Here is a 23,331-nt window from a genome sequence, read left to right as displayed (position 1 = left end):
CTCTCTGGTAAGGCCCATAAAAAAAATAGAAAGACGGAAAATGTATGCTAGTGAATGTAATTATTTAAAGTATCTCCATATGGGTATGTAGACACATAGCAAGCTGCAGACACAGATTTCATCTTATTCTAAAGCAGCTCTTAGGACAATGTGATTTTGCCAGTCCAGGAGCCTAATGCTGGACTTCATAAAAACACAGCAGCAAGTTAGGTACCTTAAGCCAGTGGTTTCCAGTAGAAGTCTGTTATTAACTCATTTCTTTTTAAAAAAAAAAACCCACAAATTTTCCTTAATCCTCCACTAGTGATACAGCACAGCCTCATGTCTCCTTTCCGTACATCCCTTGAGGTGAGCGGGAGAAGGGTCTCACTGATCCTGCAGTACCACAGATGCTCTTTAAAGTGAGCGAGTAGTTAAGAAATAGTTAATAGGTGATCTTAAGCCTTGTTGATTTGAGCAATGAAGGCAACATGATTGAAAATCAATGAACTTGTCTGAAATTGTAATATAATTAGGAGTTCTGTTAATTGAGTGTATCAAATAGTTCGGAGGGGCCTTCCTGAAACAATGTAAATCACGTTTTGAAAGCCTCTCAGAAAAAAAAAATAGATAAGTTGATAAACCCTTAATCTGTTCAGAATAACAAGTAGTGGATGCACAGCCTATTTCCTGATGGATATTTAATTAAAATATTGAATAATGTGCTACTTCTAATAGGCAAGAACTCAGATTCCTTCCTTACTAGATTCAGTGAAGGTTTGGGTTTTATACTTCAGTTTTTTATCTATCTGAGGATCCACCTTAGGTTTTAATCCAACTTTACTTACATTCAGTCAGTCACTTAATGAAAGAAAGCAAGAACTATCGAAATACAACATCAGATATTGAGGTTGCTCCCTGGCATTGGTTTATTAGTTTACCCTTTTCTATTATTATGTTCTATTTTCTGCCCCAGTCGCGGAGCTGGAGAGAAGTCCTGTAGCTTGCACTGGAGGCTGGGATGTCGCCAACCTGCCCGGTTCGCGGCCCAGACCTCTCCCACGGCGCCGTGTGAAGGCAGCGGCTCTGGAGCCACCGATGAGGGCTGGCACCGGGAGGGTGAGCTTAATGTCACTGATTCCTTGTTCCCCACAGTGCCACCAGTGATTCGCGTCTACCCTGAAACGCAGGCGCAGGAGCCCGGCGTGTCGGCAAGCCTCAGATGTCACGCCGAAGGCATCCCTAATCCCCGAATTACCTGGCTAAAGAACGGCGTTGATATCATGCCAAAACTATCCAAACAACTAACGCTTCTAGGTAAGAACAGAATTTTGATTAATTAAAGTATTGTAGACGGGGATTAAGGAGGATTATTTTGCCCTTTAAACTAGAAGTTCTTGTACTTTTGCTAAGCCACAGTTCTTTGGAAATTGTGTTACAAAACCCCTGTTCTTTCCTTTTATCTTTTTCTCCTGTGAATTTCTCAGGAAATACAGTATTGATTGTTGTAAGTGGTAACAGTGCTCGGTTAAAAGGCAGCGTGCCTGGTTCTCCACTGCCTCGTCTCTCGTGTACGGCTTCTGATTTGTGTGCAAATCAGAAGAGAAATGCATTAAATTATTTGTTCAGGTAAAAGCACTACGCTGGGTGCAATTCAGCTGAGAATCGGACTGTGGTTCACTCCTCACAGCCACCTCTGCAGAGAGAATCAGGCTCCTGACTCCTGTTGGTCCTTGTTCAAATGAGGGCTCCACAGATGCGATGAAAGGCAAAAAGAGTTATTTGCAATTTTTTGCGTAAAAATATTACAAACCTCCCCACCCCACCCCCTGCTCTGGCTGTGGTGCGTTGCAGCCCTCCACCAGTGTTGGCAGGACGGCTGGGTGCCGTAGCTCCAGAGCTGCAAGGGTCTTAGGCGACAATCCAACTCCAGGAGGCTAAATGATAGGAGGGACTGTAGAGAGACCCCTCCAAACCCAGGGTTTTGGGGAGCTGATGAAAACCTGTTTGCGAAATTGAAGTTAATTTTTCTCTACTAAGGCCAAAGCATTTTTTTTGTAACAAGAAGAAATAAATGAAATGTAATTTATTGTTTGCACTTGGGATTGTCATTCCTGGTGCGGAGTGTGTATGTGCTAATGGAATGAAGCAAAACATCGGCTCTCGTGAGAATGCCCCAAATACTTCTAGTTATGTACAGGGAAACACTGTGCTGAAACCACCCTCTTGAGCCATCGCCGGGTGGCTGCAGCAATGGAAAGCAATTAAAGCAGTAAAAGCAATTAGCAGCAGTGAGGAACACTGTTTATGGGTGTCTTTCTTACAGCAAATGGAAGTGAACTTCATATCAGTAGTGTTCGATATGAAGACACTGGTGCCTATACCTGCATTGCTAAAAATGAGGTGGGAGTGGATGAGGATATATCTTCGCTTTTCATAGAAGATTCGGCAAGAAAGACCCGTAAGCTTAATTTTCCATATATTTATTTCTTGAAAGATTGTTTAAATTTAATGGTATACATGCAACTTAATAGTTCAGTCCATTGCATGTGGTATGTTGGGCTCTTACTGGTCAGGTAATGACAATTTTGCCTGTGCTTTGATCAGAGGATTGTATAGTGGTTTGGGAAGGAATCACATGGGGGAGGTGAAATCTCCTCGTCCAGGACGATGGTGCCTTTCGGGTGCCAGAAGCGTACTGTGCATGGTACAGGTGACATCTTCACTAAAGTAACAAACTGGCAATAGTTTTAGATATCAGAGAATCCAAAATCCTAATATTTTGTCAAAATTTAGTTGGCTTCAGAAAATAAATTTAATTGATTTCTGTACAAGGCTTCTTCTTTTAAAGCCAGTTATAAGTCAAAGTTCTCAAATATTCAGATGCTTGAAAAATGTTCTGATTTAATTATTTATTTTACCTGTATTTACATCACTAACTGGCAAAATGGGTTTCCCTTGGTGTGATGTCATCTTCCACGTCAAAGACAAATATTCTCCCAGCCACTCCTAGCCCATGTCTCCCACAGGAGTGCGGTGTTATCTTGACCACACTGTCCCTGAAACACAATTGATGAAGGAGGTGATTAGTTGCACCAGTGGAAAAGCTCCCAGGGGCCTGATCCTTCCTAATTCTGTTGTCCTAACTGCTTGGGAGATTGCCTGGCTTTATGGTGATACTAAAAGGCCATGTGCAAATGGGATTTTTGCTACTTTTCTGGCTGTTAATACGGAGCGAGAATTGGAAATGAAGTTAACCATAAATATGTGCTCTCATGGCGATTATTTGGAAAATATATTCTATTCCTCATTAAATAGATTTATGTACTCTTGTTAATGTCGGTAGGTTTCCCTTGAATACTTGAGCAAGGGAAATTACAGTATGTTGAGAAATAATTGGATGTATCTTAAACAGAGATTCAAATGCAGATGTACTTTCAAAGGGTATTTGAATCCTAAAAGAGAATGTAGTTGCATGAAAGTCCAAGAAGAATTGCAGCAAAATGTGTTGTTGCTGTAACTGCCCATCTCAGGCTTCTGAAAGATGTCATGTTTCCTTACTGAACCTGCACAGAAATCGCAGCCAGTACCATACCTCCAGCTACACGGGAAGGTGACATCTTCTCTTTAGTCAGACTTTGATCTTTGCACGGGCTAAAGTTGACTTCATTTCAGGGAGGATTTTTCCCATCTCAGAGTTTCAGAATTGTCTGTAGAAGCAGCAGATGTATTTAGAACTCTCTCTCTTTCCTGATATTATATTTGAATGAATGTTACAAAGTTTTCGCAAATGAAACAGTTCACGTAAACATAAGTGTTAATTCAGTTACTTGCTACAATGAAAATTTTGACATTGTTTTGTTGTTTTTTTCTTTTCCTGATTATTTTCTGGCGTTCCCAATTTTCTGATGCTGCAGTTGCAAACATACTGTGGCGAGAGGAAGGTACTGCAGTAAAGTTCTTTTGTCGTAGTGATAATGTGCTTGTCTGCGTTAATAATTCCATGATGGGCCATTCTCCACTGACTTGCCACTAACTCTATCAACTTTCACAGTTACCAGATTAAGTACAGACCAGACATTTAAAAGCTAAACTATTCAAATAAGAGATGTCACTCTTGTAGTACAAATAGTACCTATGAGTTCTTACATTTTCTCACTATGAAATAATAGATGACCGTAAAATATATAAAAATGTGAATTTTATATAAACTACCACTGATGTGAGTAGCCTGAGATTCCCAAGCTGCATTAACAATTTCGCAAGTGTCAGAAGTGCTCCCAAATTACCATAATTGAACAAGTAAGACACAAATTCAATACGCTGCATTTTTAAGCAAGCCATTCAAGCTCTTCCTCCTCAGTAGCATGTATTGATGTTTACTAGGTGAGCAACAAAAATTGTGTTCTTGACTGTTAGGCAAAAAAAAAAAAAAACACAACAGGTTTTGCTTCCCTCTATCCTTTAAGTCGATGCAGGGTAAAGGTTGTCCCATTTCTCCTTGTTTTAATTGGCAGTTAAGATCTCTAGTTTGATCAAATTTATAGTGTGCCCTGCACAAGGTCAACATCTGTGTATCTTGGAAGGCAAATTAGAAAAAAAAAAACAACACATCCTAAACAGCTAGTTGACTCAAAGGATACTATGGAGGCACTTGAAATGAAAATTTATTAGATTTTGTGCATGCTTGTGCTGTCATAATGTTCAAAACACACAGTAAGATGCATCGTGCAAAGGCCCGAGGAGCTCCCAAGCAGCTCAACCAGCTGCCTCTGTAGGTACAGTGCCCGGGGCATGGATGGGGAGCATCCATGGATGGCTCCTGGGTGCAGGGTCTCCACTCACTGGAGGAAGGTTCTTGGATTGAAGGCCAGGCATAAGCCAGTTTTTACACCTGCCAGTTGCGAATGAGGAAGCTGGGACTGTGGTGTCCTGCCAGCCTTGTGGAAAGGTCTCGGTGCAGTTACAGCCTGCTCTGGACCACGTCCCCCTGCCCACTGCTAGCAGCCCTCCCTCCTATTGTTCCTCTGGGAAGGGCTGCACACTCACGCTGCCTTTGGAGAGTGCAAAGACCCTTTCATAAGTAGTGCCTCCAGGTATCCAAGAAACTAGTCGTGCTTCACACCCTCAGCTTGGAGCATTCTGGGTTGCTGTGGCTTGCCCCAAAGGGGTTTAGGGGCAGAAGGAAAGTGCCAGACCTCAGTGACCGGTGCTACCTCGGCCAGGTATGCGAACACCCAACGCACACCTGTGGTCCCACTGTTGGCTGCAGACACATGCACGCAGCAAACGCAGCTGGCTGGAGGTCCTGAGGCATGGCCAGCCACCTAAGACAGCTCTCTAGCATTTATTCCCAGATATGCCACCTACAAGTGCATGGTAATGAAGAGTGTCTCTTTACTGCTTATATTCCTGTAAATGGCATTACGGGCACTGAGAATTGCTATTTCCCTTCTGCTTGAAAGTGAAATCTCTAGCACATCTAATCAGTCCAGCATCATCTGTATGATGCTGCATGGCTGTTTATATACTGCATCCCTTATGCTCCTCTTTAAAGGAGGTAGCTGGATAAGCCTACCAGATGTAGAAGTATAGTAATATTTTAAGAACAACTAAGAAGTTTGTTGCAGAAAGTCATACTGTAATTCTGCTAAACAATATGGACTTACTGCGTATCAACCTTGCACATTTTAAATAAAAGTATGAGCAATGTACAGGGAAAACACAGGCAGTAAAAGCAGATTTACTATTGATGTTCTTAAACAATTCAGTATCTTCAGAGCAGGTTTATTCCCCTGCCTGTGTTGTTCTGTAGTATTTGATCGGCACATTCATTCTAGACAAGGAATCCATCAAACATACTTTAGCATGTGAAATAGCATGTGAAATCTTGGCACAGAGAAAGCTGGAAGAGAGGAATGGTATTTTTGTTTTTACATTTTAATGTATTCTTTCAGTTCTAGTAAAATGAAAACTTATATTTAAGTAGCAATATTAACAAATGGATTGGTAGACTTGAGCTCCTTTAAAATGATCACATCCTCGTGCCCACCAGGTCTGTAGTAATTAAAGCTATTGGGAAAATGCCTAGACAGAATATTGTGTAGAACAAGCTTTTGCAGCGAGTCGAAGTTTAAACACAAGTAGTTGGTCATTTTAAAAGTCAGTCTATCAGTCTGTTCTCCAGACCATTCACAGACCATGCACAATTAAAACCTCGAGAAATGAGTGCACATAGCATGACCAGCCGGTTAAACTTGGCACTGGAAGCACGTGCAATATTTACTCAGTGTACAAACTAGTTTTAAATTCTGTCTAGAGAAAACTACAAGGAGCCTAAATGTAAGGCAGAGATTGGTTTTCATGCCAGTGTTATTTCTGCAGTGAATGTTGCTTTCTTTATACTTGGATAAAGGGAGCATAGAGTGCCAGCAGGCAATCATCAGTTACCTGAATGTATGCACTTAAAAAGCTGAAAGCCTCTTTGTCACCAAATATAAGTTCTAAAATACTTGGAAGCATTTAGATTAAATTGAGGAAAATTGCTCAAGTATCAGATCTGAGGAGAGTATTCTACAGTGACAAATTTGCTCTTTGATCTCAAAGGAGGGAAACACAAACATACACTCAGATAGAGACCGTATTCCTGAAATAAAGAAAACTCTTGTTGTCATCAGGTGTCCTCCTGAAGTTTTCATAAAATAAAGACGTTAGAGTCAACTTTATCTGGAACAGTTCAAATAAGAACTATTAATTTTAGGAGACCCTCCCCAGTCTTAATGGGGGTTTTGTTAGCTTAGGGTTTTTGTTACACAGGTGAGATTTGTTGCATTTTATAAAGCCTTTAGTTTTTGAACTAGTCGTGTCATCCAACCTGAAATGGTTTCAGTCAAAAAGAGGAAAAAGAGGAACCCTCCTCATTAGTCCCTCAGTTCCCAATCTAGTACCTGCCTCACTAGTATAAATAACACAACTGAGCAAAATTTTCTATTGCCCACCTCGGTACTGAAATAATTCCCCAGACCGAGGAGTTGCAGGATGATCAGGAGTGGGGTCTGTTTTACCGATGTCCGTGAGATTGTGTAGAGATGTTTACCCCAATGAGACTTGGCAAATGCTTTGTAAGTCACAGTAAAACACTAGTTTGTCTAGTAAAAAACCTGCTTTCTCCAAAAAGACAGTGTGAAGATTACTCTCTGAAAAAGTATTTTGATATAAATTGGTAAACTTTTTTAAAAAGAAAGTACCTGAACGGAATTTGTAATTTCAATCATATTTTTAACCAATCAGCAAAAAAACTTCTACTCGTTTTACTGTAAAAATAAGTTATGACTTGCAAAGTCACTAATTCTAAACCTACTGGGGCAAAATTACTGTCAAAGTATTTCTGTGACTAATTAGGCCTTAGGTCTGAAACACACCCTCATTGTAATAGGATCATCAGACAAAGTCACACTACTATCGTGCATGAAAATAATAATAAGCATTTTCACAATGGTCATAATTTGTTGCCTGCCTGTTTCCACTTCCTAGGATTAAAACCCTTTACTCATGAAATTATGTGCACTCATTCCAGCCAGGGTCAAGTTCTGCCCTCGGATGTATTCACTCAAATCCCACCACAGCAGGTGGGAGTTGTGTGCATGCTGGGAGCGCAGATTTTGGTCCGAAGTGCCCAAATAAAATGTTTCAACAATATACTCAAAAACATTAGCCTTTACTCCCTAAAGATAACCTAGTTCTCGATAGAAGTTCGGTAGCTTTTCTTCCTCGTGCATGATCCCTCACTGTGGCATCACATTTAAGGATCACGGCTCCTGTGCCCACTGATGCCCTAACTGGGGTATTTCTGTGCTATGGTTTAGAGAGACTCAACGTGAACGTTGTCAGTACAGCAAACACCACGTGCTGAGGTGTTGTACTCTGAGGCTACTTATTTGGCACAAAAAGAGGGGGTTTTAGCACCAAAAAAAAACCCTTCTAGCCTTACTAAATACTATGCATTTTTCAAAATTGTCCAAAAGTACGTTTATCCAAATTACACGTTTTCACTGTGAGGCTTTCCGATGATGATTTAGACCTTAATCCTGCAAACACTTCAGAGATGTGAGAAATTCTAGGTGTGAGCAGTGTTTAAAGCTGCCATCACAGGGCCAACCAAGGAAACTGTGACGCTGAACAGTGTTCAGATCTGTAGAACCAGAACCTTATTTCTCCATGCATAAAATGTAATTAATTAGAAATTACAAATTATCACATCACCATATCACTGGCAGATAAGTACGCTATCAACATTACTGGGGGTGACAGTGGTCATTGCAAACACTTATTGGTGGTGGGATGAAAAAGATGAAATGATGCTTGGATCTTTCTGACTAGAGTGTTTGAAAAGATCCTGAACGTTTCTTAAAGATGCTTGTCACTGCAATTGCATGTAGCTGAAGAACAACTAAATTGTCAGTGTTTTGAGGCATTTCTGCATGACAGAAATGATAAAATATGATCTCCTAACAGCAAAGCAATGACAGACAGCCAGTTTTCCAAATCTCCTGGAATGCCCCAGTTGGATAAATGAGTGCTATTGCGATGCCAAACTACTCCACATTTGTGAATTACAGTTTGCAAGATTTCAAAAATGTATTTGTTTTGGTGGCTGCAGCTAGTTCATCCAGATAGCTTAAGAAAATAGAGAAATATATATATTTTCTTTCTTGGAATAGATGTTAAGCACTTCCATTTTGCAGCAGTTACAAGAAGTCATTACCTGTAACAGGACAACCTTCACATTAATTTTAACTAAAGCTTCTCTCTCAGTTCTCAAATTATTAGCAAGCTATTTTTAATTAAATCATAGAAAACCCAAAGTCATAATCTGAGGGAGTTAGCAATGTAATACAGACGCTTCTTGTAATGAAATCCCTCTGTGGTACGTGTGCACAAGATGGGAACATAGGTACTTGTGTACAGCCGCTGCCACCAAGGCAATGCATTTTTGAATGTGTCTGTACCTCTTCACTCCTTGAAGCCCTCGTTGTGACATGAAATTTGATTTTGTGAATGCACCGACTGCATCCAAATGACCAACTTTTATGTAAGGCAGATCTTGTTTGTTGGGGGAGGAAGGAGAGCTCTTAAAAAGAATCCTGACAGCTACGGATACATACTCAAAAAAAAATCTTACCCCTTTTGCTTTATCCCCTTCAAGGCCTGAGTGTTGGGAATATGTTCTATGTCTTTTCTGATGATGGGATCACAGTCCTTCAGCCAAACGAGTGCGAAATCCGGAGACACATCAGGCCCGAAGAGAGGATTTTCACAAGTTATGTAAGTCCTGAAGCCGGCAGCTGCGCCCAGCAGCTGGAAACTTCTAATCCCTTCAAAGGTCACTATTGCTGAAGGCGCCGTTCGGCAGGGTGGTGTTGGGGCTTGGTGGGCTTCACGCGGCATCCCTGAGGATGTCATCTTCTCCTCTTGAAAATTAAGGGAACCGTGTAAGTTATGAGACTGACATGGAGGATTACCGAGAGCACTGCAGAGAATCTGACTAGTTATCGTATCCGAATGTGGGCGGAGGCTGTCACTTGCCCTGTTTGAACGGTTTACATATCCATGCCCAGAAGTTGTCACGGGGCTGTGGGAAGTGCAGGAGTCGGTACCGGGGAGCTGCACCCATCGGTCCCTGCCGCTGGCTGGCCCCTCTCGCTGCTGGCTCCGTAGCCAAAGCAGTGGGATATTTCTGCTCTTTAGAAGTAGTTCCCCAGGTTAAACCACAGCAGGGAGGTGGGTGAGAATGCACGGAAGATGGTTTGTGCCGTGCTGGTCCTCTGCACCTTCTGCTGCTGAACCGGGGACCTGTGCCGTCCCTGTTTGCTGTCTGGGGTTCTTTACCCGACCCTTGCTTTAGGAAACAACAAGGCAGAATTGTTCAGGTGACAGTAAACATCAAGCCCTGGCTCGTCACAGTCGAGCTCAACATGGCAGGTGGGCTAACACATGCCTGGAGGCCCTGTGAGGCCACTGTTTTCAGCGACCTGTGTAGGTGCTCCTGCGTGCTAATGTACACCATGTATATGTTCATGAAACTATCAGTTCTCAGAAAATATAGGTGCTGAAATACACCCAGAAATGCTTTTCTAGTCACTCCATTATTTAGTTGTGGGGTTTTTTTAAAGGGGAAGCTGGGAACGTGACTCCCTTCTGAAGAGGTGGGCTCAGCCTTGCTCTCAGTTTCGGGAGGAATAAAAGGAGAGAATCGCTGTCCTGGTCCTGCAGGCTGGGCCGGGCTCTCTGCCGTGGTCAGCACCTTCTGTGAGGTCTCTATTCAGTATTTTGTACATCTCAATACATTTGTGGTTTATACTGGTTTTTTTCCACTGGATTTTAATGTACCTTAGTAGAAATCCAGACTGGTGCTCACCCCAGGACTGGTCCTTAGAATGGGCTTAATATTATTAAGCCACACTTGAGCTGCTGCTACTCAAAGACAGAAATCTTGTGTTTCTTTTCCAAAGAGCTGTAAGTATTGAAGAGGTGGTTCTGGAGAAACAGCTTGAAAAGAACAAAGGAGAGAGGGCACTTAAGGAAATAATGTCAGCACAGTGGTGGGCATAAAAGGGATTTTTAACGTCATTACTTGGCTGTCTTTCAGAGAGACCTCTAAGGGCTTCCTGCAGATATCATAGGGCCCTTTCCCTTGGTAGAGGGAGAATTGACTTTTTCTTCCTCATTTTTCCATTTCAGTATCTTGAGTGTCTGCCACGTAGACAGTGACACCAGCCTGCAACTTTAAGAGGGCTTCTACAACAAAGGTTTCTTTATTTTCTATTAGAGGGCACAAAAGCAGATAGAGCAGCTGCAGCTGAGCACTGCAGCAGAAAGGCCAGTGACCTTTCCCTGCTCCTTTGGTTTGGGTGGATGCTGTGCTGTGAGAGCCCAAGCCCCGTTGCACGGCTGAGGATGAGGAGGGCAGTTTGGAGACGGTTGGGTGCTCGGGTGCATGAATGGCTGCTGGAAGCCCACGGCTGGGCTTTTGTAGTATCTTTTAGCTTACAGCAGCATAGATCCCCAGCCTGGCTGGAGCTCCAGAAAGGAAAATGCAGCCACACTGTTGAGTCTTGTATCTTCAAGCCTTACGTGTGATCTCCACCAAGGCACCTAGCTGACAGAGCTGTGCTGCTTACAGGTGAAATCTTTTTATCCATTATCATTGCTCTGATACAGACCTGGTGTTGGCATTGTTTTTTCCTGTACCTTCTCTTTCCCTGAACAAGTTCTGCTGCTCTAATCACTTTCCCCTCAGGGAGGTTGTGCCATTATTAAAAGTGACCCAGCTGTCATACTGAAAAGATTTAAAACCAACAGTTGTGCTCAGTGAAATATATATGTGTTCATTTAGTTTTACCCTCATTTCCTGGTCCCACACAAATGCCCTTTCAAATAAAGCAACTTGACAGAAGGAGGAGTGATGAAGAGTACCCACGTGCAAAGGCTCGTTGATGAGATCACGTGTGACTCTTCAAACCTGGGGTACCAGTGAGCTCCCACTAAAGCCAGTACCAGTTTTGAGCAGGGCTGTGTGAGTGGAGGATCAGAAACAAAACAGGGCATCAGGAAGCCATGAACAGGATTTGGTCCAAAGCAGCAGGATTTGGTTTGTTTTGAACAGGGGAAGTTTCTGTGTTGGAGCAGTGGAGTTGCAGGACCCTGATTGTTTTGCCACGGTTTCCATGAGCACAAGTATCTTAGAGCACTCTCTTCTGAGCCGAAGATGAAGACTTTATGAAAAATAGAAAGCTGTGATTCAATTAATGTAAATATCTGTTTTTTCAAAGCACAGAGTGATACTTCTATTCCTAATAAACGCTGACAGCACTGCAAATCTTGATGAACCACAGCGTACTTCAAAAGACAGATCCATAGACTGTACGGTTATTTAAATTCAGTGTGAGTTTGCAGGAGGTCCAGCTGTTTAAATGTCACTGGGTAGAGCTAGGCTGCAGTGTGGTACCTGATAAAATAATTATTTCATGTTTTCCAGGAGAGAAAGGGGGAAAATATCATCCCGATGGAATCCCCCGGGAATTTTTCCTATGGTTTTCGAGGCTTGAGCTTCTCTTACTGCTTCAGCCCTGTACTTGTAGAAATTAAACCTTTTCTCCTCTTCTTTTTCCCCCCCTCAGGAAAAGATCTGTCCTAGAGCAGAAGGTGAAGGCACTCAGTCCTGCCTCTGGGCTTCAGCTGTCAATGTCAGAGACAAGTACATCTATGTGACACAGCCTAAGCAGAATAGAGTAATGATAATTGATATCCAGACTCAGAAAGCCATACAGGTACTTACAAGGAGAACTCTTTATTCCCTGCTGACAAAAGACTTGATGTGGGACAAAAAAGAAAGTAGATCTTCGCCCAGTGGATCTGCTGGCATCACTAAAAAGTTGGGCCCATGTTGCTGTCACCCATGGGGTCACACTGTTGTTCGCTGTTCTGTAACCTCACTGGCAGGAAAAATCTCATTTCTGGGTTGGGTACCGTAGTCTCAGGGCTGCATCTGCAGCCAGGCTTGCAGCTAGCGTGCTAAAATAATGCTGGGATGAATTTTTGGCTTACGCTTCCTGAGCCGCTGCCTGACCTTGGTTGTAAGCGGGCTGGGAAAAATGAACTGGTGTGGGTGTAATTCAAGCAGAAATTGGCCCCTGATGTACTGGCTATAAGTAACAGGATAAGATGGAGTGCTGTCTAGCTGGAAAACGGCACTGAGCAGCCAGATTTTTCTGCTGCTGGTGATCCCCCAAATGATTTGAAGGCAAAGCAGCACAAATAAGTGTAACAGCAGTGCATGGGAATGTCTGCAGTGAACTAACATAGTATTTGTCATGCACATTTGTGTCACCATGTAAATACCTCTCTCTGGTTCTTTTTAAGTCCTTGGATGTTGACCCGTTGCCAACCAAATTACATTACGACAAGTCCCACGATCAAGTCTGGGTGCTTAGCTGGGGTGACATGCAGAAGTCCTCACCGACGCTGCAGGTGAGTCCTTATGCATCTGAGCCTTTGCCCGTCCTTGGCTTGGCATCATCAGTAGCAAGCTGGTGGCTGGTTGGTTGCTGGTAATTAACAGCATTTAATGATCTGGATATAAAGCTGCTCTTTCATTTGCATAATCTAGTGTGGTTTATTCATCCCTTCTCCGTCCATCCTCACATATTTTTCCTGCTGTTTAATTTGTTTTTGAGCAATGACTGTGCCGTAGGCTGGCAGCAGGATGGCTTTGTTGCCAAGGTCTGTTTTGTTTTAAGGCTGATGACAGAGCCAAGTGCCATAAAGTCATACAGCAAGGGCTGGCAGCTGCCGGCGAGCAGGACGAGCCTGCGACGCTCCAAGTCATTTGTGCAGCCTGCGGGAGTGCGGCTTGCTTTTAACTCGATCGAGGTCTAAAAGCAGCGGGCACCAAGGAGCTGCAAAGAGCACACTTTGTGCACAGATACCTGTTGCTCTCAGTGCTGGTGCGAGTGTTTCATCAGCGGTGTTGTCAGCCGGAGCAGCACACTCAAGGATAGACCTAAGGCAGGGACTAGGTGTGTTTTCACTGCAGAGCTGCAGCGCACCCTTCTCAGATGTTACCATTGGCTGCAGTTTTTCCTGTCTGCAGAGTTTGGGGGCATTGCATGTAAAAAGAAACATTAAAAGATGAATGCATTGGACATTGCCTCAAGATTCATAGCTCTTTGAGGATTACTAGCCTGTCACCTGTGTTACACATTGAGCAAAAACCACCCTACTCTTGAGTTTAGTAAAGGCATTTATCTCTTTGTATCTTCCACACAGGAGAAGTTCAGCTTTTCTGCCAGCACGCTGAATTGCTACTTGTTTTCTTTAAACTCGTTGTGTCACTTGTGTCTCACAAGCCTTCAGCCTCCTTTTGGATGATGATGGAGCACAATGTGGTAGAATTGTTCCTCTCAGAGTAGAATGCAAAAAAGGAGCTCTCTAGGACACAAAAGAAACGTAAACAGCAAAAGTAAAACCTCAGGGACGAATTCTGTTACTGGGTGTCAGTGGCTCCACTGGAGGGGTGCCAGTGAGGTCCCTGGAGCTCCTCCATGCTCAGCACCATCAGATCCACAGTGATTTTGGAACAGAGTAACGCGCATAGGTTTGGACAACTAAATTAACTTTTGTTTCTGGATTGCCCTGGGGGATTCACTCTGTTGATGGTACAGAAACATGAGGTGTAGGCATCTAATTGGGCATCTTGCTGCTGCTGCATGTCATCTGACAGAGCTGACACCAGAGCTGAGCTGATCTATCCAGACTTACCCTTCTCTAGTAGTTGTTTCCTGGCACTTGCTGCCCAACCTTTCTGGAAACATGGATGTCATGAGTATGCTTTCCACCAGAAACGTTTGCTTCTAAGTCTACATTAAAGCATTCCCCAACAGGCAGAGAAGAACAGTGCCTGTGCTTTCTGACCTAAAAAACTACAAATCTGGTGTCTGTGTTAGTGGTGGGGTTGCCCAAGGCTTTGCTGGAGGTGCTGCCCCGAGCTGTCCCCACCGGCCAGGTGCTCCATCCAGGGTAACCGCTGCATCCTGCGGACTCGCGATGTGGGTGCTTTTCAGGAAAAGACGCCAGAAACAGAATGGGGGCAAATAAATGAAGATTTCTGAGATGATGCCCCAGCTCATCTCACCTGAGGATGAGCAGTTTCCTGTGCAGGGTATGAGGAGACAAAATGGGCTCTCTTTACCCTTTCTGACTTAATTTCTTCCATCCAGCTGTGAGAGGTTTCTGTAATTAAAGGAGAGATGGCACAAGCATATGATTATTAAGAAGAACACACCATGTGCACAGCTGGAAACTTGTTATAAGGCTCCAGGTCTTGGATAGTCCTTTCTGTTATCTGTATGGAGTGCAGCTACACATGTAGAGAGTGAGATTAGCATCAGCAGAGCTTTGCTTTTTTCCAACCTTCTTTCCCAAAAGGTGGGCAGTGACTAATTTGGCAAAGTTCATTCTTAAAACCTGCGGTGGTTAGTTGCAGACACGCAATAAAATATCTTTTTTTAACAAAGGTGCTACTGCAGGGGTTGATCTAAATTTCCACTTGTTCTTCGGAAGTCAGGGATTTATCAAGCAGCCTGTGCAGCCGGCTGACGGGATGCTGTTGTTTAGCCATTACTGGCTCGTGGGAAGCAAACGTCAGGCCTCATGAAAGCGCTGTGCAAGAGTGGGCATCTTTCTTGAGCGATCTAATTGGAAGAAATCTAAATGGCACAGCCAGAACAGCGGTCTGAGCTAAACCTTGTAGGATTTTAGCATTTTCTTAATGAATTATGTAGCTATAAATTCTAAGCAACTACTGTTGTACATTAAAGCAGCAGAGGTTCCTAATGATTGGACTAAAGTCATCTTGAACCGAGCAAACAATAGGAGTGTTTAACATTTTAATTATTGAAAACTTCTACCTCTCCTTGTCCGGAGCGGTGGAGGAGCCGAGTTCCCGTGGCCAGGGAGGTGTGTGCTGTGCGGGGGAGGCAGCACGGGGCAGGGGCACCCAAGGGCCCTTCCCTGCTCCGCCCAGGACGTTCTCTGGTGCAGCAGATGGATGAAGAGTTCTTCTCCTTCAGAGTGGTAATTAACTGCTGTAAGTTAGTGTTTGGTCCTTTGAGCTGGTAAGTTATTGCTGTGCATTTAAGTGAGATTAATAAATATGACCATGAAATAAATGTTTATTTTAGACAGTGAGAAATAAATTATTACGGTCTCGGTGTTGTCGTACTGCTTCAGCTCCTGCATGGCTGCTCTTTCTAGAAATATAAACATCTTGTGAAAGTCAAGTTGTGTACTTACCTTACAAATGTCAGGCCTCAAATACTATTTATTAGCACGCCTTTCTCAAGACAGCTACACCAAACAATATTTTGAAGTCATTAATCAGTTCGAGTCTGCTACATCCCTGGGCAAAGCCACTCGGTGCCGTGTATGCCTGTGTAATCTGTATTTACCTTTCTGCTGTATTCGCTGCTTCTCCTCTACTCAACCTTATGTGTATTTATTGTAGGTAGTACCAGAGGCCAGTGCAGGGGAGGATCAGCACGTTATCCGCACACCGTTTGAAGGAGTGGATGATCTTTTTATACCACCTACAAATCTTATTATTAATCATGTCAGGTAAGAAGTGATCTTAATGAACAGCAACAGTGAACTGTGCTGCTGTCTTCTAGTGGGCGTCTTTCTAATCTTACAGTATTTTACAGTTCTGAATGAAAGAATTCATGATCAAGCTAGCTACTCTTGTCCCCTTTTTCATGTTTGAAATGGAGAAATAATTGAACAAATTACCAATCATTGCAGAGCTAATCAATGAACAAAGCAAGGAACAAACCTGGACTACCCTTAGACCACGCATGGGCACGCAGGGCTGCGTTGGTCAGCTGCCTGCTTGCAGCAGCGTGTGTCACACTGCCCTGCCTTGCTTGTGCTGGGAATTAGATGGCCAGAAAGTTGCCTTTCTCTGCCTCAAAACCGCTTTATGGATCTGAGGAGAAACCTATGTCAAAGATTTATTGCCTGAAGTGGTAAAAGTTTAATCTGCCTGAAGCATAAAGCGTGGTTCTTCCACGTGTTGCCAACTTGTTCAAATATTGGATCTCTGTGTGAGGTGTATGGTTTGAGTGGAAAAATGGTATGTGCTGCATATTAAAAAACCCACCTCTATGAACCATCAGTTTTGAATGTTAATGTGATGTAGTGGTTAATGAGACTGTATAACTAACATACTAATAACTTGGAGTGATACTGGCTGCTTCCCAGCAGGCACAGGAAGCATCCCATTAACATTATCAAAATTGATGATAACTGCACAGCAATTTATACTATTCTTTCCGCGTTACAACATAACAACTATTTAACCGTCTTCTGTCCCCAGTATAGTTTAATGAAGTTAAACACTCAAAAAATCATAGTGTAACTCCTTACATTAATCTGAGGTTCCCTGCAGTAAACACCGAGGAGAGGGGGGGGGTCGCACTTAAATGGTTACGTGTTGAATCTGGTCCAAAATAAATAACTTTCCTTCCTGAAACACAAAATAAGGAGGCATACTTCATGGCTGTCATTCTTAATTTTTCCCTACCTCATTTTTGCAGTTTGCTTTCATGGTATCGTTATGACTGATACTAGCGCCAGGAGGTAGGTGGCTCTGCTGAATGTTAAAGCCCGAGATGAGAAGGTAGGGTCTGGGTTCAAAGAAAGGAAGGTGGAACAATTGCACTTTGTTTTGTTTTGTTCTGCTGTCTTTTTGCCTCAATGTGATTAATCGGCTGTATACAGGTGATCTTTCATAAGAAATATTAAACGTAATAATTGTCTATAGTTTTTCCTTGTACAAAGCAGAGAATGCTATGCCTGATTTCCTATTTCATTTGTTCAGGGCCAGATCCTTGTCCGGTCTCTCTCACCCTCAGCCCAGAAAAGTAATTGCTCACAGTGTAGTGAGACTTGCTGAGATCATGTTCTAAATTCTCCACTCAGAAACAATAAATGGCAATACCAGCATTTCCCAGGAAGGTGAATATTTAAGCATAATCTCTTCCACGAGCCAAAAAATATTTGTATGCAAATGTTCCTGCATATGTATTTCAGCTGCCTGTTATTTCAGATGGATATCTAGGAATGTATCCATTTTTATTAGTTCCCAGGGTGGATTGTTGTCTATTAAAAACTCTCCAAGTGCAAGGTTTTCTTTGAGATTTCAGATCACAGATTTCATGCAAGTGCTGCGCTTCTTCTGCAGCTGTGTGCACATAAAACACATTCTGACCCACTTTTTAAAATTAAAGTTTATGATAAGAACCATTTTTTAACTTCTTCAGGCATTTGGCCAAGTATTAAGGAAGTCTTGGGGAAAAAAATGCTGTAAGGGAAAGCATTTTTTAAAGTGTGCTTAAAATGCATTCATCCAGGAGAAATACAAGTGTCATATCCAATTTCCCCACACACAGTGCACTGCGTATCTCCACTGCAGATATTTTCTGAAGTCTCTAATGGATGTGAGTATAATGGGAAAATGAAAGGCTTAGCCCAGTGATTTTCATGGGATCATATACTACATTGGCTCATTCTTCAGAAGTAAAATCATTGCTGAGTGTCTCATTGACAGATGGATTAAGAATAAAGAAATAAACGCAGTGTTTTAAGCAAAATACATATTATCTGCACGCAACCATGTTGTCCTCCACATTTCACAAAGCAATTTTACATCTTTTGGGGGAGAGCTACAAAGCTAAGCACTCACTTCATTTCCCTCTGTCTGCATTGAACGGATGAAAGGATACTTGATGTCAAATTAGTTTTTGTAAGTCAGTGTCAGCGACCTGTGAATCCAGGGGAACGCAAACAGGCTGTTTCTATGGGCTCCCTCTCAAATTAAGCAGAAACCTTTCCTGGCTATTCTTGACCTTTTCTTGTCTTCAGCAAAGGTCAGATGTGCTGCAGCATATATCTTTTAGAGAACATTTATTCTCTGCTCACTGTTGTCTGCCCTCTCTTGAGACAGGAAACAAAGACCCCTTTTCTTCGGTGCACGCTGGCTGGTTACATTCCTCGGGAAATGTTTTACACCTTCCCTGGGCAGGCGGGATGGTGTTTGACACAGTCTGCTCCACACCTCAGCCCTGCCAGCTCCTGCAGTGGTCCCCAGGCACCACGGGCAGCTAATGCACATCACGGCTGCCCTCTGGTCCTGTAATTGCAGAGATGGAGTTGGTCGTGGTGTTCACTCGGTGGTGATACATAGAGATCAAAGTTGCTCTCTGGCCCCAACCTGGCCACAATATGCTTGATTTTGAACGGTTTTCTGTTTGGGGATTGAAGAAGTCTTGCTTTTTCAATGTTGAATTACATCTCTCTAGACCTGAAAGAGATTAAGTGCAAAACTGGTCAACAGTAGCCTGCAGAACACCCAAGCCTCGCGATCATTCCTATTGTAAATCGACCTTCCCAATAAAAGATTTCAGCTCCCGAAGGTATTATTCAAATACCCAAGCACTTATTCAAGCTTCCAGGGTCAGGTTGCTAATTTTAACTGAAATATATACCTCTTTTTAGCACATTTTAGAAGCAGTAAAGCGAGAGAGATATTTTACAGAAAAGAGCCAGCATTATTGCACACGCTTCCAAAACCAACAGGGTAGAGTTTCCCAGTTCTGCTGACTCTGGTCTTTTCTCAAGTATATCCCATCTCTCCAGAGATGACTTCAGTGTCATGTTTTCTATTTCAGGTTTGGCTTCATCTTTAACAAGTCGAAATCGGCAGTTCACAAAATTGACCTGGAAACTGTGACCCACATCAAGACTATCAACTTCAAAACCCCTGGCTGCCTGCCGCAGGCCATGGCGTACACCCACCTGGGCGGTTACTTCTTTGTGCAGTGCAGGAGGAACAGGTCGGCGGCTGCGTCGCCGCAGCTCATCATTGACAGCGTTACCGACGCTGTCATCGGCCCCAACAGCGACGTGTCGGGCACACCTCACGTCTCGCCAGACGGACGCTACTTGGTCAGTGCGGATGAAGACAGCGGCAGGATCAAAGTCCAGGCTGTAACCGTCCGAGGGGAAATCCAGTTGATTTATGACTTACAAACAAACATACACGTATCTGATCTGACATTTCAACCCTCTTTCACTGAAGGCAATCAGTACTATATATATGCTACTTCACATTTGCAAACAGATGTGCTTTTTGTAGAGCTGTCAACGGGCAAAATGAATGTACTGAAGAATTTAAAGGACCCTATCACATCCAAAGACTGGCCCTGGAGCAACTACAACAGAATTGTGAAAGACAGTGGATTATTTGGACAGTATCTCATTACGCCAGCTAAAGATTCATTGTTTGTTATAAATGGGAGGCAAAATACATTACGCTGTGAGGTTTCAGGTATAAGGAGGGGTAACACAGTGGTCTGGGTTGGAGAGGTATGAAAGGGCAATAGCAGTAGAGCCTTCAGCAGTCAAGTACCGGTTGGACCTTCACACTGCAACAAAGGAGCAGTAGCATTGTATATTTTTACACTGGGAAAAAAGGAAAAAAAAAAAAAAAAAAAGAAAAAAAAATCCCCTGTATAGGCTTCATGGTACAACACTGGTCTACTTGCAAGTTTTATAATATAAGGTATGCTCTGCTAATAGGAAGTGGTTTGGAAGGGATATTTTTTATTTGGGGGTATGATTTGTGGTTATGAGAAGAATGCTGGGAGGCAAATATTATCTCCACTGAGGTATCGTATAAGCCACGAAACCTAGTGATTCTGTAGAACAAAACAGATTTTGAGTTTCCATACCGAGGAGCTTTTACGTTATGTTCAATCCATCCGTTGTCTTTCCTGTATACCTTGCCCGTTAGCTGTGCTGACCACCCCACCCCGACAGAGAGAGACGACAGAAGCAATGACTGCAGCTGAAATTCACCTTTGGGTGACGAGGGGAACTAAGCATCAGAGGGCAGTTTTCAACCCACAGAAACCTAGGAGAGCGATTTAATGAGAACTGATCCATTTTCTCTGCAGGATGGCTTTGGGAGGATTCAGAGATGTGATTTCAGAAGGAGGCGTAACAGACGCAGTAACTGTCAGCTCGCGTGCTTCTGCACTTGATTTTGCTCTTGGTACTACTGAAGGCAATGTTATGAGTCCCCTCTCTTCTAAAGTGTATTTGTGATTGTGTTTGAGAAATTTGGCATGAAATATCCAGGCCATTAGTGTGGGTAAAAGCCAGGAAACACTGAGAGGGGTTAGGGCTTGTAAAAAATGTTGTTGAGAAGGGGGCATTAGTCTTTCAGCAGCTTGTGAGCGCAGCCAGCTTGGGCACAATATGCAAAATCTGCTTTTCAGGGGCAGAGAATTAGTTACAGTTATTCCCATAGGAGGCAGCAACACTTCTAGAGATTGTTGGTTTCTCTCATTAAGCATCTAGTAGCGCTGAAGTCACTTGGTTCTTCATAAAATAATAGCTACAATACAGAGGGTATTTTTAATATAAAACTCACTCGTTCTCTAGTCATAGCCTTAATTTGCCTGTTTCTTTCCAGACATCCTGGGAAAGAGTTTTTCTTTGTGATTTGTTTCTTCCTGTTTATGGTACACTTGTTTATAGTCAATTATCTTTTAGTTAGGAGCAAAGAGATTCATGTAAAACCAGCTGAATTACCTTAGAATGCAACAGCTGGCATTGAGAAATTTCAGTTGAGTTCCCATAAAAATATAGATCCATTTGCACATTTGGAAAATATAAAAACTTTTCTAGTTGCATTTTTGTAACTTTCTATATCCATCACCTTGAAGTAATCAGGGCAAGAGCAGCTGTGGCTTGCGAAGCAGTGCAAACCAGGTGAGCACCACTGCGACCATCAGCGGGAACATCCGAGTGGTCCTGTCCCACATGCTGCTTTGAAAACGTGGTCTTGAGGTGGGTGAAAGTTCTCTCCGAAGGTAACCGTCCCTTGCATCGGAGCCACCTGTCAGCCTTTCAAAAGATAAACTCGTTTTGCAAATCTTGTTGCCCAGAGTTTGTGTGAAAGCAGGTGCTGGACGCATCCAGTGATACGTAGTGGTGCGGTAATTATTTTTCCTCCACTGATGCTTAAAGTCACCCATTTCACAATGCACACAAAGTGATTTTAAATGAGAAGGATGCAGACTAACACTGGTAATCTTTGCTGTAAAAGTTAAACTTTACCAACAGAGTAGCATTTTAGTATGGCTGTAGACCTGAAGTAATTTAAACCATTTCGGTTCTATAAAGAATATACAAAAATCTGTTCAGACAGACAAAGGCGGGGAGCTGAATCCTATGAATTCATTAAACATGGAGTCCTTGAAATTGCCCTTCAACACCCACAGGCTGAAACCTACATCTCTTTTCACTTACGAGCCATAGGGGTTAGAAGAGACTATTCCGTCATTGCCACACAGGCACATAAACCAGATGGGCATAGCCTTCCTTTAGCAATGCATGGTGTCCATGATTTTCTACTCATCCGGTTAGGAAACATACCCATGTCAAGGAAAGGAGAAGACCAGCTTTGTAAGTACCTTTAAATATGCACAACTCCTTTCTTGAACAAAGCTGTATCCATACATTGCAGTCATCCTAAATGTGTTTTACCAAGGCCAAACACTGCTCTCGTGTTATCTTTTATGACTTCTTGAATATTTTACTATGCCTATGGTAAGTTTCCCTGTAGAGACGTTCATTGTGTCATAGATCAAGCAAATATTACTTTTTTAAGAATATTTAAAAGAAACTGTATATATCTGTTCAGGTAAATATTCTCGAGGCTGGTTTATATATAGGCTGTGAAAGATGTGTAACAGACCTCACTTCTTCCTGTTTGTCGCAAAATATTGGAATAGCGTTCACTTGAAAAATCCCACTTGGACCTTCCAAAGATGTTCCCTTTCTTCCCTCTTCAGCCCAAGTCCTGGTGATGTGTTTTCTAAATTATTCTAATGGTTATATATCATAGTTAGAAAATGAAGTACAACTTAGATTGTCCACACGACTTGTGAACAGTTCCAATGACAGTCAAATCTGACATTAAAGTGCTGCACATTTGTTACTCTGATTTTATTTTTTTTATGACACAGAAATTTTATATATACTGAAAAAATGTTTCAGCTCATTTTTGCCTTTCAGCTCTGTCAAAAAGAGACTGCATTTCCTTGTTTGTAGTTTCTTTCTCCCTCCCATCGTGTTCTTCACCAAGTCACAATTAATTCCTAGCTAATAAATTAACTAATTAATCACAGTGATTAATTGAAATGAATTTAAAGTGAATTAATGACCATTTAGTTATCCTATAACACTCATAGATCAGTTGGGTATTCTGGCACTAGCATCGTGCAAAAAAATAGTCCCTGGTTGACAGTAGGACCCTGGCCCTGAGCTCGGAGCCTTTTCCATACGTTGCTGAGGGGCACCAGCAGTAATGCCCAGACTGCTTCAGCTCGGGATTTCTCTCAGCAGTGTCCCTCTGTCAGTGAGTGTGATTTTACTGAGCACTGTGCAGTTCAGTATTTAGAAACCATCTGCTTTTAAATTGGAGAGAAAAGTGCCTTAGTTTGGAATCGGTGACAATAACTGACATATTATCATCATTTAATACTTCGATTTTTTTTATTTTTTTTTTTTAACCACTACAGAAAGATCAACAGAAGCCCCAACAGATTCAGGGGGCAGAGGGGATGCCCGCCGGAGGGGTGGGAGGGGAGCAGGGCTGCCGGGGGGCACGGGAAAGCTCTGGCCTCCCCCAGCACTGCCTTGCCCCAGAGGCACGAGTCCTGGTGACCT

General features: G+C 42.7%; 1 protein-coding gene across 3 annotated transcripts in view; it reads left to right on the top strand.

The window, feature by feature from the left end:
• The window catches only part of FSTL4 (follistatin like 4), a 236,718-nt gene extending 213,905 nt beyond the window's left edge, over positions 1-22,813 (top strand). For 2 of the 3 annotated variants that reach the window (XM_040604819.1, XM_040604820.1), the window contains exons 9-16: positions 1,135-1,296; positions 2,306-2,440; positions 3,897-3,923; positions 9,185-9,303; positions 12,159-12,308; positions 12,901-13,008; positions 16,043-16,152; positions 19,263-22,813. In XM_040604819.1, coding sequence (XP_040460753.1) covers positions 1,135-1,296; positions 2,306-2,440; positions 3,897-3,923; positions 9,185-9,303; positions 12,159-12,308; positions 12,901-13,008; positions 16,043-16,152; positions 19,263-19,965 — 1,514 coding nt within the window. In that variant the 3' untranslated portion in view covers positions 19,966-22,813. The remainder of the gene's footprint in view (positions 1-1,134; positions 1,297-2,305; positions 2,441-3,896; positions 3,924-9,184; positions 9,304-12,158; positions 12,309-12,900; positions 13,009-16,042; positions 16,153-19,262) is intronic. The other variant, XM_040604821.1, reaches the window with a different exon arrangement.
• The last annotated feature ends 518 nt before the right edge of the window (positions 22,814-23,331 follow it).

This window comes from Falco naumanni, chromosome 8 (genome assembly GCF_017639655.2).
Source record: "Falco naumanni isolate bFalNau1 chromosome 8, bFalNau1.pat, whole genome shotgun sequence".
Lineage (NCBI taxonomy): Eukaryota > Metazoa > Chordata > Aves > Falconiformes > Falconidae > Falco > Falco naumanni.
Note: the sequence above shows the minus strand (reverse complement) of the source record. Positions and strands in the feature narration are given on the sequence as shown.